At 35.9% G+C, this 19,817-nt stretch overlaps 1 protein-coding gene across 4 annotated transcripts in view; it reads left to right on the top strand.

Moving 5' to 3' along the window:
- The window catches only part of TBC1D19 (TBC1 domain family member 19), a 52,785-nt gene that overhangs the window by 11,109 nt on the left and 21,859 nt on the right, over positions 1 to 19,817 (top strand). For 2 of the 4 annotated variants that reach the window (XM_030492710.1, XM_030492709.1), the window contains exons 2-11: positions 1,250 to 1,322; positions 2,052 to 2,097; positions 3,970 to 4,045; positions 11,076 to 11,150; positions 12,123 to 12,186; positions 12,917 to 12,963; positions 13,545 to 13,655; positions 14,481 to 14,553; positions 15,445 to 15,483; positions 17,997 to 18,109. In XM_030492710.1, the coding sequence (XP_030348570.1) occupies positions 1,250 to 1,322; positions 2,052 to 2,097; positions 3,970 to 4,045; positions 11,076 to 11,150; positions 12,123 to 12,186; positions 12,917 to 12,963; positions 13,545 to 13,655; positions 14,481 to 14,553; positions 15,445 to 15,483; positions 17,997 to 18,109 (717 nt within the window). Of the gene's footprint in view, positions 1 to 1,249; positions 1,323 to 2,051; positions 2,098 to 3,267; positions 3,537 to 3,969; positions 4,046 to 11,075; positions 11,151 to 12,122; positions 12,187 to 12,916; positions 12,964 to 13,544; positions 13,656 to 14,480; positions 14,554 to 15,444; positions 15,484 to 17,996; positions 18,110 to 19,817 lie in introns of those variants that run through there. The other 2 variants (XM_030492711.1, XM_030492712.1) reach the window with 2 other exon arrangements.

Below are 19,817 nucleotides of genomic sequence, written 5' to 3' on the forward strand. Positions count from 1 at the left end.
CATCTCTCCAAGCACTTATTACAGGTGCTGGCAACTGACCAGGAATGTTGGGATGGATCAATGCTCCCCTCCCCCAACACATCTAGTTTAAAGCTTTCCTGACCAGCCTGGCAAGCCTCCTACTAAAACAGCTCTTCCCCTTCTTTGTCGGACCAGCTCCACCAGCCTCCAGTAGATCTGGCCTCCCAAATGGAGCCCCATGTTCTAAATAGCCAAACCCCTGACTATGGCACCAGCTTTCTAACCATTTATTAACCTGCCAAACACGCCTAGCTTTTTTAGGGTCCTCCCCTTTGCCCTGGAGAATCGATGAAAAAACTATCTGAGCTCCAGAGCCCCTAACCACCTCTCCCAGGGCTCTGTAGTCCTTCTTAATGTCCTCCAGGCAACTGCTGTCTATATCTCTAGCACCCACATGGACCACTAGAAGGGGGTAATAGTCAGCAGGACTTACTAGAGCAGGCAGCCTCTCAGCAACATCCCTGATCCGAGCCCCCGGCAGGCAACACACCTCCCTCGAGACTGGATCAGGCCGGCAGATGGGTGCCTCTGTGCCTTTCAAAGTACAGTCCCCTACTAGAAGAAGCAGGAGATACTAGAGCAGCTGCTACTGCTAGTGCTGAAAAGTCTGCAGCACCATCTGGGTGGTAGCATCAAGGTACGGTTGTAATGTTGGTTGGTACTTAATTGTCTGTGTTAAGTGTGTTTCATTACAAGAGGCTGTATATACCTGGTAGTCACAGCTGCAGTTGGGAATGTTTCATCCACGGTTTTTATCTGAAGTTTGAAGATGTCATTTCACATCTGAAAGAAGTGAACTGTGGGAGGTTAAGTGAAAAGTTGTGGAACATTTTTAGTTCGATTCTTTCATGTAGAATAGTGAGTGGCTTCTAGTTATTTACTTATGTACCTTATGAGCAGTCCTTTAATGTGTAGTCTAGCATTTGTGCTTGCTCAGAATATTAAGGATATATGTTACTCCATACTCCTGTTCCCTTGTTCTCTCTCCTTCCCCACATACAGCTTTTAGTACTGATGTGAAAGCAAAGACATTGAGTGAGGAAAAAGTTGGCTGATATTTTTGGCTACACTTACCATTGTCAAGTTAGTAGGAAGCAGTTTGCTCTGCGTGTAACCGTAAGCATGCATGTTATTTTGCTATATATATAGTATATATAACTATATATTACTATATACAACTTTCTTTTTAGTGCTTGCTTGATGCTTATTTATTTATTTTTCATTTTAGGTTAGCCTACACAAACCAGAAATTAAACTGGAATCACTAAAAGAAGACATTAAGGATTTTCTGAAGACATCAGGTTTGTAGTATGTCATTGATACATTTGTGAATAGTATGGATCTATGTAAGAACATATGCGACATACATGATGAAACTAGTAGTTTGTGCAGCTTGATATCTTGTTGCTGACAATATCCAGAAGTAAACATTCAGTGATTCCAGACTATTAAATGACATAGGGAAAATTAAAAGGGAAAAAGTTCTTGGATTCCAGCAGCATTTTGAAAAACATACTATGCAAAGAAGGGATTTTATACGTTTATAAGATACTGGCAATTTTTCTGAAGGTTCTGAAGGATACAAGAGTTCAGTCTCTTCTGAAAGTGCTTCATGGAGGTACTCTTGAATATTTTACCCTTAGTTAAATTTATCCTATTTCCATTGGAAGTTGCAGTCTATGTAACTAGAATGTGAAGATTTGATGATAAGTGGTTAAGATTTGATCATAAGTGATGATAAGTAATAATCAGGATTACTGTGTCTGTTAAATAACATATAATTATTTAACTGAAACTGTGTTGTAATTATTTGAACAGTAGATGAAAATAAAGGATATTCAACCTTTATACAGGTCTCAACTTGCAGTTTTTCCTACCTTATTAAGGTTTTTTCTTCTCTTACTCTCTGGTAGGTAGACATGAATTAGAATAGCACAGAAAACTCTGGTGACTGCAAAGCAACCTCCAATTCACTTTCCATTAGTATTATTTCCTAAAGTTGTCTTCTGGGTATTTTTTTATTTTAACAGGTTGGGAAAAGAAGCTTCAGAATGCTGTTTATAGCGAACTCAATGTGTGAGTTTATTTAGTATTTTTATTTAATAAGTTCTACTGGCATGATTTACTTCTGATTCACTTGTATATGTACGTGTATGATGTGTTACTATTATCTGCAAGATCTGTCATACCAAGAGTACCGTCTTAATTTCTGTTTTTAAAGTGCCATTATTTCTTTTTCATCCTAGTGAAAATATTGGACTCAAGTACATTTTAAGGAATGAGTGAAATAAATATCACCACAGTTTTTAGTAACTTTAGTAATTTGTTGTTTTACTTCCAAAAGTACCAACAGTCGTAATGTGATTCTTGTGTAGCTGAGGTAGTTGCTGCAAATGAATTTTAATGATTTTCAGATGTTTATGACAGCATTGCACATATTTGTTGTATTAATTATTTAAATAAGTCATAAGATATTGAGTCTCTAGACTTACCAGATCAGTGCTCGTCATGCTTGGGATATGGTTATAAACACACTGAAATTTCTGAAAATCCTTTGTTATTATTGTTCTGCAAACTTTGTATTGGACTTCCAGGAAGCATAAGTTATCTGTACATTCTGACAAGGTGGAAAGGTGAATTTCATAACAGCTACAGCCTTAAATGCAACTGTATAATAAGAAGTGTGTATGCAAATCTATTTGTGCTAATTTAAATAAGTTTATTAGAGTTACCGGTTTTGAACAATGTGTCTTAGTTGTATGAGAGACTCAATTCAGCTGTACTTGTATCTGTTAGTAAGGATTCATCTTCATTGTACCTTTCATAGGAAAAATATTTACCTGCGTTTTGGACTAATGCCTATGCTTTTTTTGAGTTCGTGGAAGTAAGCTGCAAAATAATGAAATTAGCCCTGTAAATTTCAAATTAAGAGTAGCATGATTTTAGGAGCATTGTGGAAAAGCCAAGAAACAACATTGCTGAAATTTATTAGTATTGATTCCATTTTACACATAGGCACAGAATTGTCCAGAATAAATTAGCATTAAGTACAAGAATAACCTTACCAGTTAAAAATGGGAAGAAATTTGGGGAGGGTTTCCCAAAATCATATGATAGGAACTGGCCAGGTTGGATGGGGCTTTGAGCAACATGGTCTAGTGGAATGTGTCCCTGCCTGTGGCAGGGGGTCAGAACTAGATGATCTTCGAGGTCCCTTCCAACCCAAATCATTCTATGATTCTATGAACTGATTGAATACGTTTAAACAAATGAAAATGCAGGCTAGCTATGAGAGAACCTTTGTGTAAGTTTTGTTTCCTAAAGGGCATTTGAGACAGTTAAAATTAAGCTGGATAAAATGTTTGGCAATAACTCACTGGAAATAATCTGCAGTACTGGAAGATAAATTAGTCATGGTTTTTTTTTTCTTATTTCTGTTCCAGCTTTTATATTTCGGCATATGCAGTTTGTGAATGGATATTCAGCTTTGCTTAGATCAACACTGTATTGGATAGGTACATGTTCAGTATTGATTTTTAAAAGGAAATCCTCCAAACCCTATATTGTCTCTTGTAAAAAATATAATATCCTGAATAGAGAAAGTTTTAGGGCTTATAAAGATGACGTGATGTGAAGAGGATGCACTTTTAAAATATCTGATTTATTCACAGAATTATCTTATTTTACAAATATGTGAAATTATGAGGAAGTATTATCTGTAATATAAGAAGAACTCATGTTGAAACATTAATACTAACATTACCTTACATTGTTTGTGTTCATAGGAAAAGATGAGGAAGAAATGTGTCCAAAAATAATGTTCATTTTTAGTTCTGATCCACATTACTACTGCTCTCATGAAAGAAGTTATGTTTAGGTTTACAAATACAGGATTAATTAAGCAAAATAAAAATCTGATCATTCAAAATGTTCTATACTTTCTTTAAGGTTTCCTTCGCCCTGCCATCCTGCAGCACCACCTGAGCATATGAAAGAACCATTAGCTTATATGAGGAAAGCACAGGTTGGTTGTTACCAATTTTACCATTCACATCAGATCTTTGATTAGACTATTTGAGATTTACTCTGTATAATGTTGTTGTACAATTTCTGGGGCTTATACCTTAAGAAAAACAGATTTGTAATTGCATCAAAGTTAATAATATTGTATATGTGACATTTTACCTACATACAGGAAATGTTCAAGAATGAAAGAATTAGGATGTAGTCGCAGGTAGGTGAAAATTGTAGAATAGAGATAATGTGAAATAAGTCAAGGAGGAGAATTTCATTTTGTTGGCAAGAAGGAAAAGTGTAGCTATAAGTCTTTTCACTTAGGGTTACAAAAATATTGTATTGAGGAGACACAGGCAGGCACTTTTGCAGTGAAAGACAACAGGCTGCAGACATAGTGAGATTTTCAGAAAGGAGAGATATATTTAGTACTTAGAAATTTGAAAGGAAGATGAAAAGTATAGCGCTAAGGAGCTTAAGGCACGTTGAAGGACGATAAGAGAAAGAGAACTATAGAAGATTAAATGAGAATTTTTGGTGTCATGAAAAAATATTTTTGCTTCGTTGGTTTTACTTTTTCACCAATATATGCCATTTGAAATAAACTAAAAAATAATCCACATTAAAAAAAAATGCTTCAAGAATATGATCTAACCCAAATATCTGAGATAAGGGTAAAATTATATTTAACTCAGGCGTGCCTAGAAATATATTGCAGTACTCTTTTACAAGGTATTCAACAAATTGTGTTCCTTTTTCAATCATACAGTTTCTTATTCTAGTAAGACTTATCTTGCTGTCCTGGGTTTCAGTCCTTAGCGTTTGGGGACTGTATTGTATTAAACAATTTTTCTTCTGTGGTGTGAAATGTAATTCCACAATTTACTTCCTGAAAATAATCACTCTTACCAGTTTACTAATGGGAAAACCACAGAGGTATATCTATGTGTATGTTTGTCTAAACCAGTTTCATTGGTTATTATTTTATAAAAGCGTATACAGTACTTACAGTAACCAATATTTTTAGCTCTCTGTGGAAAGGACTGTTTTTCAAATAGTTTAGGAATGAGTAGAAGTCCTGACTTTACTGGTTTCAAAATTTCATATCCCTATTTCAAAGAATATTAAGCATCCATATCCTCTGGGGTGGGTTAACTGTGGTAGGCAACTCAGCCACTCATTCACTCTCCCCCAGTGGGATGGGGTAGAGAATCAGAAGGGCAAAAGTGAGAAAACTTGCAATAAAGGCAGTTTAACAGTAAAGCAAAGCAACACAAGGAATTCATTCACCACTTCCCATCAGCAGGCAGGTGTTCAGCCATTTCCAGGAAAGCAGGGCTCCATTACTCGTAACAGTTAGTAGGGCAGGCAAACACTGTAACTCCAAATGCCCCCCCTTCCTCCTTCTTTCTCCCAGCCTTTTTATTTAGAGCATAATGTCATATGCTCTGGAATATCCCTTTGCTCAGTTATGGTCAGCTGTCCTAGCTCTGTGCCCTCCAAAATCCTTGTGCACCTCCAGCCTACTCCCTGGTGGGGAAGCATGAGAAACAGAAAAGGCCTTGAAGCTAGGTACTCACTTCTCAGCAGTAGCCAAAACATTGGTGTGTTATCAACACCTTTTTGGTCACAAATCCAAAACACAGCACTATACCAGCTACTATGAAGAAAAATAAATCCATCTCAGCCAAAAGCAGTGGATCCTCCTTCAAATCCTTTTTTGAAATGCAGCTCTTCAATAAAGACATTTGAATCCTTTACACATAGAAATACGGTTAGATGGTAGAGTTGTAAATAAATACACAAGGAATTAATATTTTCTAAATATTTAGATTTTCAAGATGCACACACATTTGTCACTGTAGGAAATAGGTCTGTAAGAAAACAATCATGATCAGATCAGTTCAATTACAACTAGGTTACTAGGTTTTATTTTGTTACTCTCTTTGATTAAAAAGCAAGAAACAGTGTAAGAAGCTTACAAAGTTAGTGTTTCAATGATTTTGTTTAAAATATTTGGAAATAGCTAAAATGCAAATATTCGGGTTGCTAGTACCTTTTGACAGAGAAATAAAAGTGGAAACTTACCAACTTCCTTTGATTAGGCATTGGAAATCTGATTTTTTTCTTTTTTTTTTTTTTGAAGGTAGAAGACTGTTTTTGTTTTATTTGCAGGTAGATTTCCCTTCCCCCCCCCACACCCCTTTGTTTGTCTTTTAGCATCATAGCAGTTAGAAAAGAATATTTTGGTGCTATCAACAAAATTTGTCCTGGCAGAAAAATGTTTTCCATATAAGTCATAGTCTATTTAAATTAGGCACAGCCACCATTTAGGATACTGTTTCCATTGTTATGAGCTTGTTGACATTTGCTTTATCCTTTTCTATCTCGATTAATTTTGTTCTACTTCAGAATTTGGGAAAGAAGGGTAATACTCTCTGAAAACCATCTTACTTTGATATCAGTTATTGGAATTACTTTGAATCAGTAATTAAAGCTATATTAGTATTTTTCTAGAGTAGATATAAAAATGCATTTCTCTTCAAATTGATTCTGTTCTCTCATTCTTAGATGGCAGACCTGAAGTTTTTATACTGTATTTTCCTCACTACCTCAAAAGAAAAACTGCTTTCTAGGAAAGGATAGAGCATTAATGGCAAAGAGCAGTAATGCTGCAAATCATTCATGCAGCTGTGGTATTGTCCAGTGTAGAAAAAATACTGTCATTAATATTTACATATGTTTGAATAATGGTGTAACATAATGTGTATTTTCTAACACTGTGTTCTTGAGAGCTGGTCCTGTGTGGGTTGAGATAGATCACTGGGTATGGCTGCTTTAGTCTGTCATGGTTTTAAGTCTTTCCTAGACAGAGAAGTACTATGTCTTGGAATTTTGTTTTGTGAAAAATGTCAGATTCAGTATTTAGGACCTGTCTTTAAAACATTCATTCCTGGTGTTTTCTGAGGTATTTGGTCTACTTACAGTTTTGGGGAGATAGCTCACTTCTTCCTACCTTGTTAAACAGCAGAATTATTGCTTAAAGCTTATGCATCTTAATGCAGACAAGGTGTTAACACTAGATTCTAGGATTAAAAATCTGAACTTTACTAATTTGCTTTACCTGCCCAGCAGGGACTGATGTGGGTTAAAACATTCCTGAATCCATTGGACTGCTGTATCAACTATTTTCATATCTACATTTTAATGAGGGGAAATGATTGTGGGCTTCTTCAACTGTTTGTTTTGCTCCCAGAGTTCACTGGGAAAGCCTTTGCTAGATTTAGGACAACTCTGCTGCAAACAGTAATGAAGAAATGAAATGGACAACATAAAAATAAGAGCAAGAAGAGGTAAAGAGAAGCATAAAAAGCTGAGTCCGAAGAAATGTTAGGAAGTGTTTTCACAATTTATCTCCTATGAAGCTGTCTTCTAATTGTCATACGTAGATTTTACAAAGTTCACAACAAACCAAACACTGTCTTCTCTTTGAAATTTACAGGGTTTGATTAGAGAAAATGTACCAAATGAAATCTGTGTCCAGACACCTTGAATTCTACCTGCAGAGTAGGTCTTATTAGGCACACTCTGAAAGAACCACATTTCTAGTGTTCCAGAAGAAAGAATTTTAGGATTCATTATTGTGGAAAAACCTGTAACTAATCTTGGCTAGTTTATGCAGTTGTGACATATTTCTGTTCATTTGTTGTCCACCCAGGTTCATGTAACTGCAGTGGAAGTTTATAAATTACTTTCAACAGGATAAGATAAATCTTATTTGTAATAGACATGTTTGAAGGACACGAACCTGCTGGACTGAGTCCAGAGGAGGGCCATAAAGGTGATCAGAGTGCTGGAGAATCTCTCCTATGAAGACAGGCTGAGAGCTGGGCTTGTTCACCCTGGAGAAGAGAAGGCTCTGAGGAGACGATAGAGCAGCCTCCAGTCCCTAAAGGGGGCCTAACAAGGAATCCAGAGAGGGACTTTTTACAAGGGTGGGCAGTGACAGGACAAGGAGGAATGGCTTTAAACTGAAAGAGGGTAGATTTAGATTAGAAATTCAGAAGAAATTCTTCACTATGAGGGTGGTGAGGCACTGGAACAGGTTGCCCTGAGAAGTCATGAATGCCCCATCCCTGGCAGTGTTCAAGGCCAGGTTGGATGGGGCTTTGAGCAGCGTGGTTAGTGGAAGGTGTCCCTGCCTTTGGCAGGGGACTTAGAACCAGATGATCTGGAAGGCCTCTTCCAACCCAAACCATTCAATGACTTTATGAAATTGTTTGCAAATTGCAGTACTGCCTTCCTTGGTTTCAACTAAGTGGTGAAGGTTGTCATTGTAACCATAGCAATCCCAGCAAAGTGTTAAATTTCTTCATAAAATCAGAGGAATCATCTTGGAAAGTGTATTATTGCCATTAATGAAATTACTTTTTGAACTCTGCCTCTGGCTTTTATTTCAGTTGAGGACACTTCATTCTGTTTCTGCTTACTGTAGGTAACTCCACTGTCCTGGGGAGAGGGAGGCATCTTGCCTGGAGAGGCTGTGTAGCCCTCACTTGGTTGCTTTTATTTGAACATCTTTTACTGGGCAGAGTTTTGAAGGATGAATTATGGCACAGCTTATGAATATCCAGAAGTGATTTATTACTAACATGTTGCATCCCCAATGCAATAGGTGAGTTAACGCCTGGTCTGGCAATTGTCAGTCACACCAAGAGTATTGACCTCTGTTGCTCCTTGGAACGAGCCTGCAAAGCTGCCATCTGCCTCCTCTGTGCTTCTTCTGTAGCTTTTATATCTTGAAGCATATCCATGCCTTTTTTGTTTGTGTGTTTTTCACCCCTTAATTTTGATGGGATGAAGTGTACCCTGAGGAAGTTTGCTGATGATACCAAACTGAAAGGGGAAGCAGAGACTTTGCAGGGGAGAGCCACCCTGCAGGGAGACCTGGATAGGCTGGATGAGTGAGCTAACAAGAACCTTATGAAGTTCAGCAAAGACAAATGTAAGGTCTTGCACCTGCGAAAACAGTACAGGAGTGCAGCACAAGCTGGGATTTACCCAGCTGGGGAGCAGCTCTGTGGAAAGGCACCTATGGGTCCTGGTGGACAACAAGCTCAATATGAACAGTCTGCAGCTGTGGCAAAGAAAGCCAGCAGCATGCTGGGTTACATCAACAAGGGCGTCACCAGAGATAAAGTCCCTATCCCACTTTACTCAGTACTTGTCAGGCCACACCTGGAATACTGTGTTCAGTTTTGGTCCCCGCTAAACAAAAAAGAGGGGGACAGGCTGAAGAGAGTTCAGAGAAGGGTCATAAAGATGATCCAAGGACTGGGAAGCTGCCATATGAGGCAAGGCACAGAGAATTGGGTTTGCTCAGCATTGAGAAAAGAAGGCTGAGGGGAGACCTTATTACCCTATTACAGTATTTAAAGAGTGGCCACAAAGGTGGAGACTTCCTTTTTACAAGGAGTCACTTGGAAAAGACAGGGGTAATGGGCACAAGTTACTCCTGGGTAGATTTTTTAGAATGAGGGCAATCAGCCACTGGAATAATATCCCCAGGGAAGTGGTGGATTCCTCAGTGTTGGACAGCTTTAAGATTCAGCTGGACAGGGTGCTTTGATATGTAGACTAGACTGTGCTTGTGCCAAGAAAGGTTGGACCAGATGATCCTTGGGGTCCCTTCCAACCTGGTAGTCTGTGATTCTGTGACTGATCTTGATTATTTCAGTTTGTTTTTTAAACTGCTACTAACACCTCTGTGTTCTCTCTTTGTTTCCACTTTGTTATACTATACAGCTTAGTAGTCTTTCTGCTCTCTCACTTCTCATTTCTTCTAGCAACAAAACCACTTCTCAGCAAAAATAGGGTACTGTAAATGCTCTGTACCACCCCTCCCTGAGAGAATAACCAGTTTGTTTAACTGCAGCATTTGGAAGGCATTTGAATATGATAATTCAATTAAATAACAATATTGTACACAATATTATAAAAATACTGCAATTTGGAAAACATTCTTTAGAGGCAAGATCTAATTTTTACTTTTTTTACTGAATGTTTGAACATCTGCCCTTCATTTGCTTCCTGTTTAATAAACTGCAGCCTCTTTTGAACAGAACTTCAAGTTTGAGGAACATGTGGTTAGACAGTAACTAACTGCTGTAGAATTTGTGTCTAGAGCAAATTACAAATAATAAATAGAGGTAAATGACATTAAGAGGAGTCTTTGCATTCATTTGGTCGAGGCCTGACTCATGATCCACAGAAAACTGAATTAAATATAAAACCCACCAGTGGTGCTGTAATCATGGAAGCAAAATTCGAAGTCAGTTGACAAGGAAGTCAATACTAGTTGGCATTAACTTCAGAGGAATTAGCCATGGATTAGGCACCATATGGTATGTTTGAAGTCTAATGCAATAGTCAGAAGAATCTGCTCTTTAAGCTGTCCATTTGCTACTGAAGTATTGTCTACTTCTGGTTTTCTGATTAGAGAACTATTTCCTGAGCATTATTTTAGAAGAAATCTTCGATTTTTTTTTTAATTTTTTTTTTAGCTTTACAGAATACCAGATTTCTAACTTCTTTAACTTCTGAGAACATTTAAGATACCTTGTGTTGAGAAAGACTTGCACTTTCTTCAGGTCGGAAAGTGGAGAAGGTGTTTTCTGTACACAGTTGATTGTCCTGCTTATAATCATTTGAAGAATGTTGAGTGTTGATATGGAAGAAAGCTTGATCATTAGGCATATGTCAAAACCAAATAATTGTGGAATATGTGCTTTTTGGAGATCTGAAATGTGAGCAACTCAATTTTCTGGTTCTTTATTATTATGTAAATGATGTAACCTGGTTGCTCTGTTGTTTCCATTTAAACAGGCATGTAAATATTCCCTTCATGGTTTTGCAGATTCAGTCAGTGTTTCTTGCTAGCCTTTCTTATCTATGACTTTAAAAAGATGCTTGTTATTACATGACAAATGCAATTGGAGAAAAAAGTATTTCTATGTAATTTAATTTTTTGTGTGTTTTAGGGAAGCTGGGAGAAGCGAATCCTAAAAAGTCTAAACAGCATGTGCACAGAACTTGGTATCCCATTAGCGCAGAAGGTAATGTGTTAACTTTCTGCTGCCAAACTGACATTTTTTGAAAATTAAGCTTCATCTTGCACACTTGTAACAAAATGTTAGTTTTACACATCGTTATCAAAAGCAGAAAGGCTGTTATCCAGATAATTTTAATGCAGAATAATTTTCAGGGATAGTAGCGATGTTTGCAGCAGCTCAACTTGGGAGAAGATGGAAGTCTGTAAGTAAATCTTACTCTTTGCTGTTGCAGTAATTATCCTCTTGAGGGAGCAGCAGCATGTTGGAAAGCTAATTGCTATGTTTATTGCTTCTATTAGAGCATTTTTGTGTGCAGACTAGCTGTATAACTTCTAATTGTACAGCCTGTACACAATGTAGATGTACTTTGTGTGGTGGGGAAAGCTATAGTTGAACTGGTATTTTAGGAGAGAGGTACTGACTGGTACATTGCTAATTTTGTTTGTCATTTATTCTGCTCTGTTTTGGTTTGGTTTTCATTAATTTAGAGACTTTAATTTTAAAGATCATGGAATTGGGAAATAATGGGGAACAATGTCAGAATGTTTTGTTTGCTATCTTTCTCCTGTTGTATACCTACGATAGGTAGCAGAACCTTTATGGTTCATCATATAAGTTTAAGGATATAGCTGTGTTTGCTTTTCATGACAGTGTCAGGAATTTGATTATAAAGTCCAACAGCTCATCGGAATGAGCAGTAAATCTTCAGTAATATGAAACTGACTACCAAACAGCCTAAAATTCATTAGTAAACACCTGAAACTATTTAATGGGATCCTTTTTTCCTTGAACTGGAACTTGGGCTTTCTACAGTAGAATATACCTTCAGGCTGGGGATAGTTTATAAGCAAAATAAGTTTGTGTTGCTAGTGCAATCTTTTTTTTTAATGTGTTACATTAATTTATGTATTTGAAATAGGCATGGTTTTACTCATTCTATTAAAAAAAGAAGAGTTACTTTCTTGTGCCTTTCAGAGGCCTGTTAGTGAACAGAAAGAACTGCTTAATAAATGGAATGAAATGGGAACTGATGAGCCAGGTAAGAGCAACTAAATTTATGTGCATTAAATTTTTGTACATGGGAAAATAGCATATACATCTTATTTATCAGCCAAAGATAAACGTAATCACTTCAAGATAAACTGATTAAATATTTTTTCTCATTGGTCATGTTTCATTATGCATAAATAAATATTCAATTCATTGGGTTTTTTGTTTCAAATTATTTTATTAGCTTTGAATCATCACTGAGAGGTTATGGTATAATATCCCTCATTCCAGTGCTTTAGGGAATTATACAGCTGGGGCACAGCTCCTCTTAGTGTTAGCTCAGGCTAATAGAAAAAAAATGTTCAGAACTTCAGATAATTAAGATCAGACATTTTATTAACAAAATACAAAAATATCACTTGCACAGAATAGTCAGTTATATTATACTTCTGGAGAGCAAGGCTAACTGCCTTGGTGACGTTCAAATTCCTTAAATTGTTTTTGCAAAGGTACTGGTTTATATCACAGTACCACCTCTGTGATGGCAAATACTTTTCATAGATCATTTATGGCTAGTCTCTATTTTTTATATCAGCAGTACATTGAATTCAACAATCTATTCTGTTAAAAAACCCAAAACAAAACTCGTGAATATCATTTCTTTCCCATATCTAAGAATGGTTCAATATAAAGATTGGAATGTTTGGAGAATATGTGGTGGTTGTAGCCATGATATCTATGATAATGTTAATTTAGTCTTTGCTGTAATCTTATTTCAGATCTAAGTCTCTTCCGCCCTGTTTATGCACCTAAAGATTTTCTTGAGGTAAGCATTTAGGAAACAATGACTCAGCCATTGACTTGGATCCATTATAGTCTTTTATGTGAAGTGGGAAAAATAATCAAGTGTATTTCAGACGATTTGTCCTTCACAGCAAGTGAAATTTGGCATGTTTTGCTTACAAAACAAAATGCTTTTGTCTCTCTCCTTTTTTCTTTTCTTAACTGCAGTTTTAAATTGTATTTCTGACAAACTTACCTTTTTTGAAAGAGCAGTTTGGAACTAACATTTTCCTTCTGAGAGCCATTCTCCACCTGATTTCATAAATAATTTTGCATTTTAAATTGCAATGTGTAAAGCTGATAATTTGATAACATTCTGCTTTTTAATTTCATAATTTGACCTTACTTTTCTAAGTAGAATATATTTCCCTCCTTAAAAATTTGGTTCCTTTTTGATTTTGAAAATGTTGAGATACAGTTTGATAATTTGGGCCTTTATATATGATAGTTGCAGAAAATGGTTTTATGCTGAGTGTACTGTTTGTAATACTGATGATGTTGAGAAGAGTGCTGAATGTAAATTTCTGAATATATCCAAGGAATGACAGAGCTACCATTTTTAAGGTACTGATGAATCTTCGAAACCCAAATTATGAAAATGGAGAACAGCCTAGTTTCAGAAATCATCTGGGGCTAATTCAGGTTCCTCTAAAAGTTAAAGATATCCCAGAATTGGTAAGTGTATTTTTTCTTACAAAAGGTTTCTGTAGGAATTATTTTGCATTGCTAATAAATAAGATTCTAAACAACAAGGAAGATTTTTAGTATAAATTTCTCCTTTTGAAAGTGCAAATCAGTTTAAATAAAATAGAGAGCAGAGCATTAAAAAGTTTTATGAAAAGGCATTTTTAATGAAAAATAAAACTAAACAGCAAATTACTTGCAAGTAGGAAGGTTTTCATTTTATGCCGCATAGGTTTGATTTGTGCCAAAAATGTACTTCTGTATGTGTTATTCAATTTTCTTTTTTCTCGGTGTAGTTTATCTTAATTCTAGAGTTCTGTTTGATGCTGTACAAGATCAGTAACCTGATTATCAGTTAGCTTCTGATTTTCTTCTGAAAGTAATTTTAAATCCCCTTATTGTCAGATTGTAAATGAAAAGAGATGCTTGGGTACTAGTATTACGATTAGAAAATAGGAGAGCTCTTAATGCTTCAGTGATAAGGCTCTTGATGATTTTATGCTGGTAGAAAAACTGGCACTTGGGTTGGAAAAGAGCTGAGAATTAGAGATCCTTAAGCTGATCTTTAATTTACCACTTTATTACATCCAGATGTAGCTCATAGTTGACATGAAAACTGGGGCCTATAACTAAAACTAGAGTAAAAATTGATGTGAGCTTCTTCTCTTTAAAAACCTGAGATCGTATTTCGTAAAATATTAAAAGAGCTACGTTTGGTTTAGAAAATACTCGCATTAAGACTTTCAGAAGAAATCTCTGGTGATTTAGAGAATTAAGCATCGTTAATTATTGTTTTACGGTTTTGTTTCTTTTCAGAAAGAAGACTTCAGTGAACTAGGCTTAAATATAGGACAGCTGGGTATTGATGATTCAGCACAAGTGCCTCCTGGTTAGCTAATGCTGTGCTTCAGTCATTTAATAGAACACTAATGAGTAGAATACTTTTCAATTCTCAAGTAATTTGTGTATTTTTTCCCATAATAAACCATAAATATTTGTTCTGTAACTGATTGTAGTTATTTTCTTAGTAAAACATAGCTAATAATAGAAAACATTGTAAATATGAAGGGTCAGATTTGGAGAAGATGTAAAATCATCACCTTAAGTTGAAAATATCTTAATTTCAGTGTCTTTGAACACTTCGGGGTCAAAAGAACCAAATTGCCTGTCTCCAAAAATACAGAAAATATCAATAAATGTTAAGCCAACTAACAAATAGGCATATATCTTAGAATCATAGAATGGTTTGGGGTTGGAAGGAACCTTAAGGATCATATAGTTCTAACCCCCCTACCATGGGCAGGGACACCTCTGCTGGACCAGGTTCTCAAACTATCTATGGAAATATATTAAAATATCCATAAATTAATATTAAGGAGCTTAAGAAGTGCATAGTTTCTCTTGTTTTTCCATGTATGCATTTATTCCTGTAGGAACAGGTTTGTAAATGGTCTTTCCATATCAAAATGAAAAATGCTGTAGTATCAAGTGATTTTTCTTTTTAAGTGGAAAGTTACATAATTGAAAGTCTACATTCATGTAGTATAGTGCTGCTTTGGTATTTGTGTCCTTCAGAAAAAAATCTGTAATATTTCTCTTAGGTTTTGAAAAAGAACATTGATGCTGATGCAGATTAAGTTTTAGTGACATTAGCAGTAAAAATCAGCTGAATGTAATGGTGTGAAGTAAAGATATGAAAGCCACTACTGGCTGGAGTATCTTTATTTTTATTTTTTTTTTTTCATTTATTCTTTGCCATTCTTTTCTGTTTATTTTCTAGAGTTCTTTGAAAATGAACATGTACGTGTTGGACAGAAAGGTATGGATCTGTTTTCATCTGTAATTAACTGAGTAGTTAAGAATACATTTAGTAAATTTGTATCTGTTATGTGTACCTCTTAGAATTTTAAGAAATTAGACTAACACAAAGCATGCCAGCAATACCTTTGTAATTTAGGCAGAGACAGTCAGTAATACTGTTGTGATTTAGGCAGAGACAGAAAAGCAAGCATTTGCAGTCTACCAGTAGCTACCAGATACATTTCATTAAAAATGAAATAGGAAGCATAGAGACATAACTTTTTTGATAATAACTTAACTTATGCCACTACTGAATTTCATTTTAAAATCAAAAGACTCTGGACTCCCTTCTCTGCACACAAAGTTCTCATTAGTGTAATGGGATTTACGCCTGTGTGTCAAAACAGTCTTTTTAATGGTTATTTGCAATTGTAGAGCTTGCTAAATATTGCAGTACTTAACCACTGTGGAAAATTCACTCATTTGTCTCTGTATATTGCTTTTTTGAAGAAGCTTTTTTGTAGGTTAAAAACTAACCTACCAGAGAAAAGGAAAGATAAAAGGAAACATACAAGAAATATTTGAAATCCATCCATATGTGCTCCTTACTGTCTCTTGTGATTCCTGCTAAATATTATCACCATCAAAGAAGAGAGAGTGGATACCATCTAGAAAGTCCTCCATGCTTTTTTTTTTTTGTTGCAGTAACAAAACAGTGACCTTTCTTTCTTACTTCTCCTTTTGTGGTCCTCTTTCTATCCCTTATCATCTGTTTTCTGATCCAAGAGCAACTCATTAGGTTACTGTCCATCTTTCTGTTCTTTTCCTGTTCTTTCAAATAAATTTCCCATCCAGACTTCGTGAGCCAGTCATTCAACTCCACAATGTAATTCTTACTCCTCATGTCTTGTCTGTGTAGAGCAGCCTCTGTTACAGATACTGTGTTAGCTTTTCCTATATGCAAAGACACAAAATTTTGTAAAATTATAGGTTAAGTGTCTTGACCATAAACTGAAATCTCAGTTCATTCAGTGGGAATCCTACTGAATGCTCTGTTGGGTGTTTGTTTTGACTTTGGTTGCCACTGATATATTGATTTTGTTATTATAATAGATGTACTGCCAAAATTGGGGATTTTATTGTATGTAGTAAACCCCATCTTGTGTATAGCAAACCTATTTCTTAATATTTTGTGTCTCGGTAAAAAAAAAATTAAACACTCATGGACACTGAGATGAATCACAGTCTTTTTCTAAAGTTTTGTGGGGAATGTAGGACTGTTTTTAATCTTTGCCCTCTTCGTTTAGGAAAAAAGGATCACACACCATCTGTGTTAGAGCTCTGCAGGTTAAAAAGAAAATTGGCAGACTCTTCTATTCAGTATCTAAGATGAGAGGGAAGGAGGGAGGAATTGATTAAATGGATTTGTAATTCCAAATGTCAGCCTTCAAAGTCATGACAGGACAGATACTGTGAATATTGAATTTAGTGAAATTTAGAAAAGCAAGTTGTTTCCGAGAGGCTTCAGAAAAGTCTGAGGGTATGGATTTCGGAACTTCTGAGTACCAGTACAACACCTATCTAATGTCTAGATAATATCACAGAAGCATTCTCCCAGTTCTCTCTGTTTTGAGAGACATTTCAAGTGTGAGAGTATAGTTAATCACATAACCTTGATGGGAAACAGCACTTCTACCACATTAGGATAGCTAAAAGATGCATGTCTTTCATGTTTATCGATTTAAGTAAGGAATGAGAGAATTATAGAATCATAGAACAATTTGGGTTGGAAGGGACCTTAAAGATCATGTAGTTCCAACCCTCTTGCCATGAGCAGCGACACCTTCCCTTAGACCAGGTTGCTCAAAGCCCCATCCAGCCTGGCCTTGAACACTTCCAGGGATGGGGCAGCCACAGCTTCTCTGGGCAACCTCTAGTGTGTCACCACCCTCACCGTACAGAACTTCTTCCTAATATCTAATATCTGCTCCAAGGTGTGTACAGTACTCAGGATGTGTTCAGGATGAGGTCCTTGTGGCAAGAGTAGCTAGCCTAAAGCTTCACAACAGTGACCCATCTAAAAATACTTGTCAACAGTGGATTATTTGTTTTATGTCAGTCTGAAGGAAAAACAAAACCTTTAAGAAAGCCTTTATCCTCCAGAGTATGTATACCAATAGAGAGAGAACATGATAGTACACTCTGAAATGGAAAATTCTTGCTCCATGGTTATCTGTGAAGATATTTGTATAATTAACATAAAAATAGAGAAGTCAAAAAACCAGCATGAGTGGCAATCTGCTATTTGACAGAAGGTAGTACAGTCTTGCCTATTAATATCAATTGCGTTGTTTCCCAGGGAACTACTTCAAAATTGCGTTGTGGAAACAGACCTTTTAGATATTTTCTAAATGCTAATGCTTACAGCATGATAAACCAGTTTGTAAAGTAAAAAATTAAAGTATTTGATAATTTAATAAACTTTGGAAGTCTTAAATGACATCAGTTCATTACCCGCTTTGTTTCTTACAGTTTTAGCAGAGCAAGATAGTGCTGCAGCTCAACAGTATGTTCGTCAGGGATGTCCAACAGCACTCCGAGCTGATCTGTGGGCCCTCATTCTCAATATTTCTAATCAGCCAGAGGTAAGGAGTAAAGTGAGAATAAAATATGAGGACCAGGTGAAAACACCAAAGTGCAAACACATGTCTTCTAGTGATCTTTTTCCAGAATAGAAATGTTCTACTGAATTGTCACAGAAACCGATAAACATTTTATGAGAAATATACACGTCTGTAAAAAAAAACTCCATGCTGTGGTGAAGTCTTTCAGGCTCTTCCCCATTTTTTTAACAGATATGGGAGCAAAATACTTAGGAACAAACTATTAAATTGATCTGGCTACCTCCTGAAGTTTTCCCGTATGGTTCTGACTTTTTTCAGAAGGGGGCAAGATTAAGTCCTGTAAGGAAGACTGAGCCTCTCTTATCTTTGCTAAGTTTTATAAAAAGATGTGCTATACCTTTTTCCTGCTTATTTAAATCTGTCATGATACGGTTAGGGTTGGAAGGGATCTTAAAGATATCTTGTAAATTGCTTTATATATTATTGCATATACTCTATGTATGTACAATCTAGAAGACAAGAAAAACTGATAAGATTTGGATTGTTTTCCTACTCCCTTGTACAGCAGCAGGTTTTTATAGTAGTCTGTATTTGACTCAAGTCCTCAACAACAAAATCTTTTGCAGTATCCAAAGCCATGCTATAGCCAATATATCTAATATACCTTAAAAGGTTAAATCCCTATCTAAATCTTTGCAGAATTGTGAATACTTCAATGTGAGGCTTTCGTTGCAGTAAAAAATAGCATTCATTAATTTGCTCATGAATGTGAGAATTTTAGTGTCTTTGAGGATGTAGCCATTTTCATGTAATACCGGGGCATTTATTGGCAACTGCTTAGTGCAATCATAAGACCTTGCCCTTAAAAACAAATGTAAATCTTGTTCATTGGCAGCTTACCTGAAGAGTTGAAGTTATTTGGTCTGGCATTAGAATTACCTAGTTTATTCCTTTCTGAAAAAATAAAATAGGCTTTTGTTTCTAGTAAAGATTGAATTTTCTGTAGAAGAAAGAGCTGTTGAAATACTATACATCTTACTCAAGATGCTCAACACTAGATTTAAGTTATTTTAAATTATCAGGACAGCTTGAATTTTGGAAGTCTTTATGAGAGCAGGAATATGAGAGGTGTGAAATCAATGTTGGTTACATTGCATGTATTTATATTCTGTTAAACACTGCATGTGCTAAGCATATTTTCATCTTCATGTGGAAAATGAAATAATTGAATAGAAAAAGCCAGATTGTCTGTTTTGATTACTGAAAGCAGAAAGATGATAAAATATTTTATGTTCATGTAAAGCATGAGTAGTTGCGGAAATAGATTTACTAAAATCCATTTCCTTGAAATTCACATGGACAATTTTCAACAGTTAACTTTTTTAAAGAGGAAAAAGCTATGTCTGTCTATTAATATCTTTGCCAGCCACTCCCTTAGTTCCTTTAAAAGTTAACTCTAGTTTATAGTTGTTTTTAATACGTGTTTATACTATGCATGAAGTGTGAATATTTTAGACGTTCTCAAAAGGTTAGTCTGCTGTGAGGTTATTAACTCCATTTACTGTTAGATAACATAGAGAACAGTATGCTAATTGATCACAAGTGCCATGTATGTGCCTTTACTGTGTAATAAATGGTAATTTGTCTCCAACTTTCTGTAAGGATGCATGTGGACACTTGTGTCAGGGCAGCTATTACGTTCTCGTTGACGTAATATTTGACGTTGAGA

This window comes from Strigops habroptila, chromosome 7 (assembly GCF_004027225.2).
Source record: "Strigops habroptila isolate Jane chromosome 7, bStrHab1.2.pri, whole genome shotgun sequence".
NCBI classification, from domain to species: Eukaryota; Metazoa; Chordata; class Aves; order Psittaciformes; family Psittacidae; genus Strigops; species Strigops habroptila.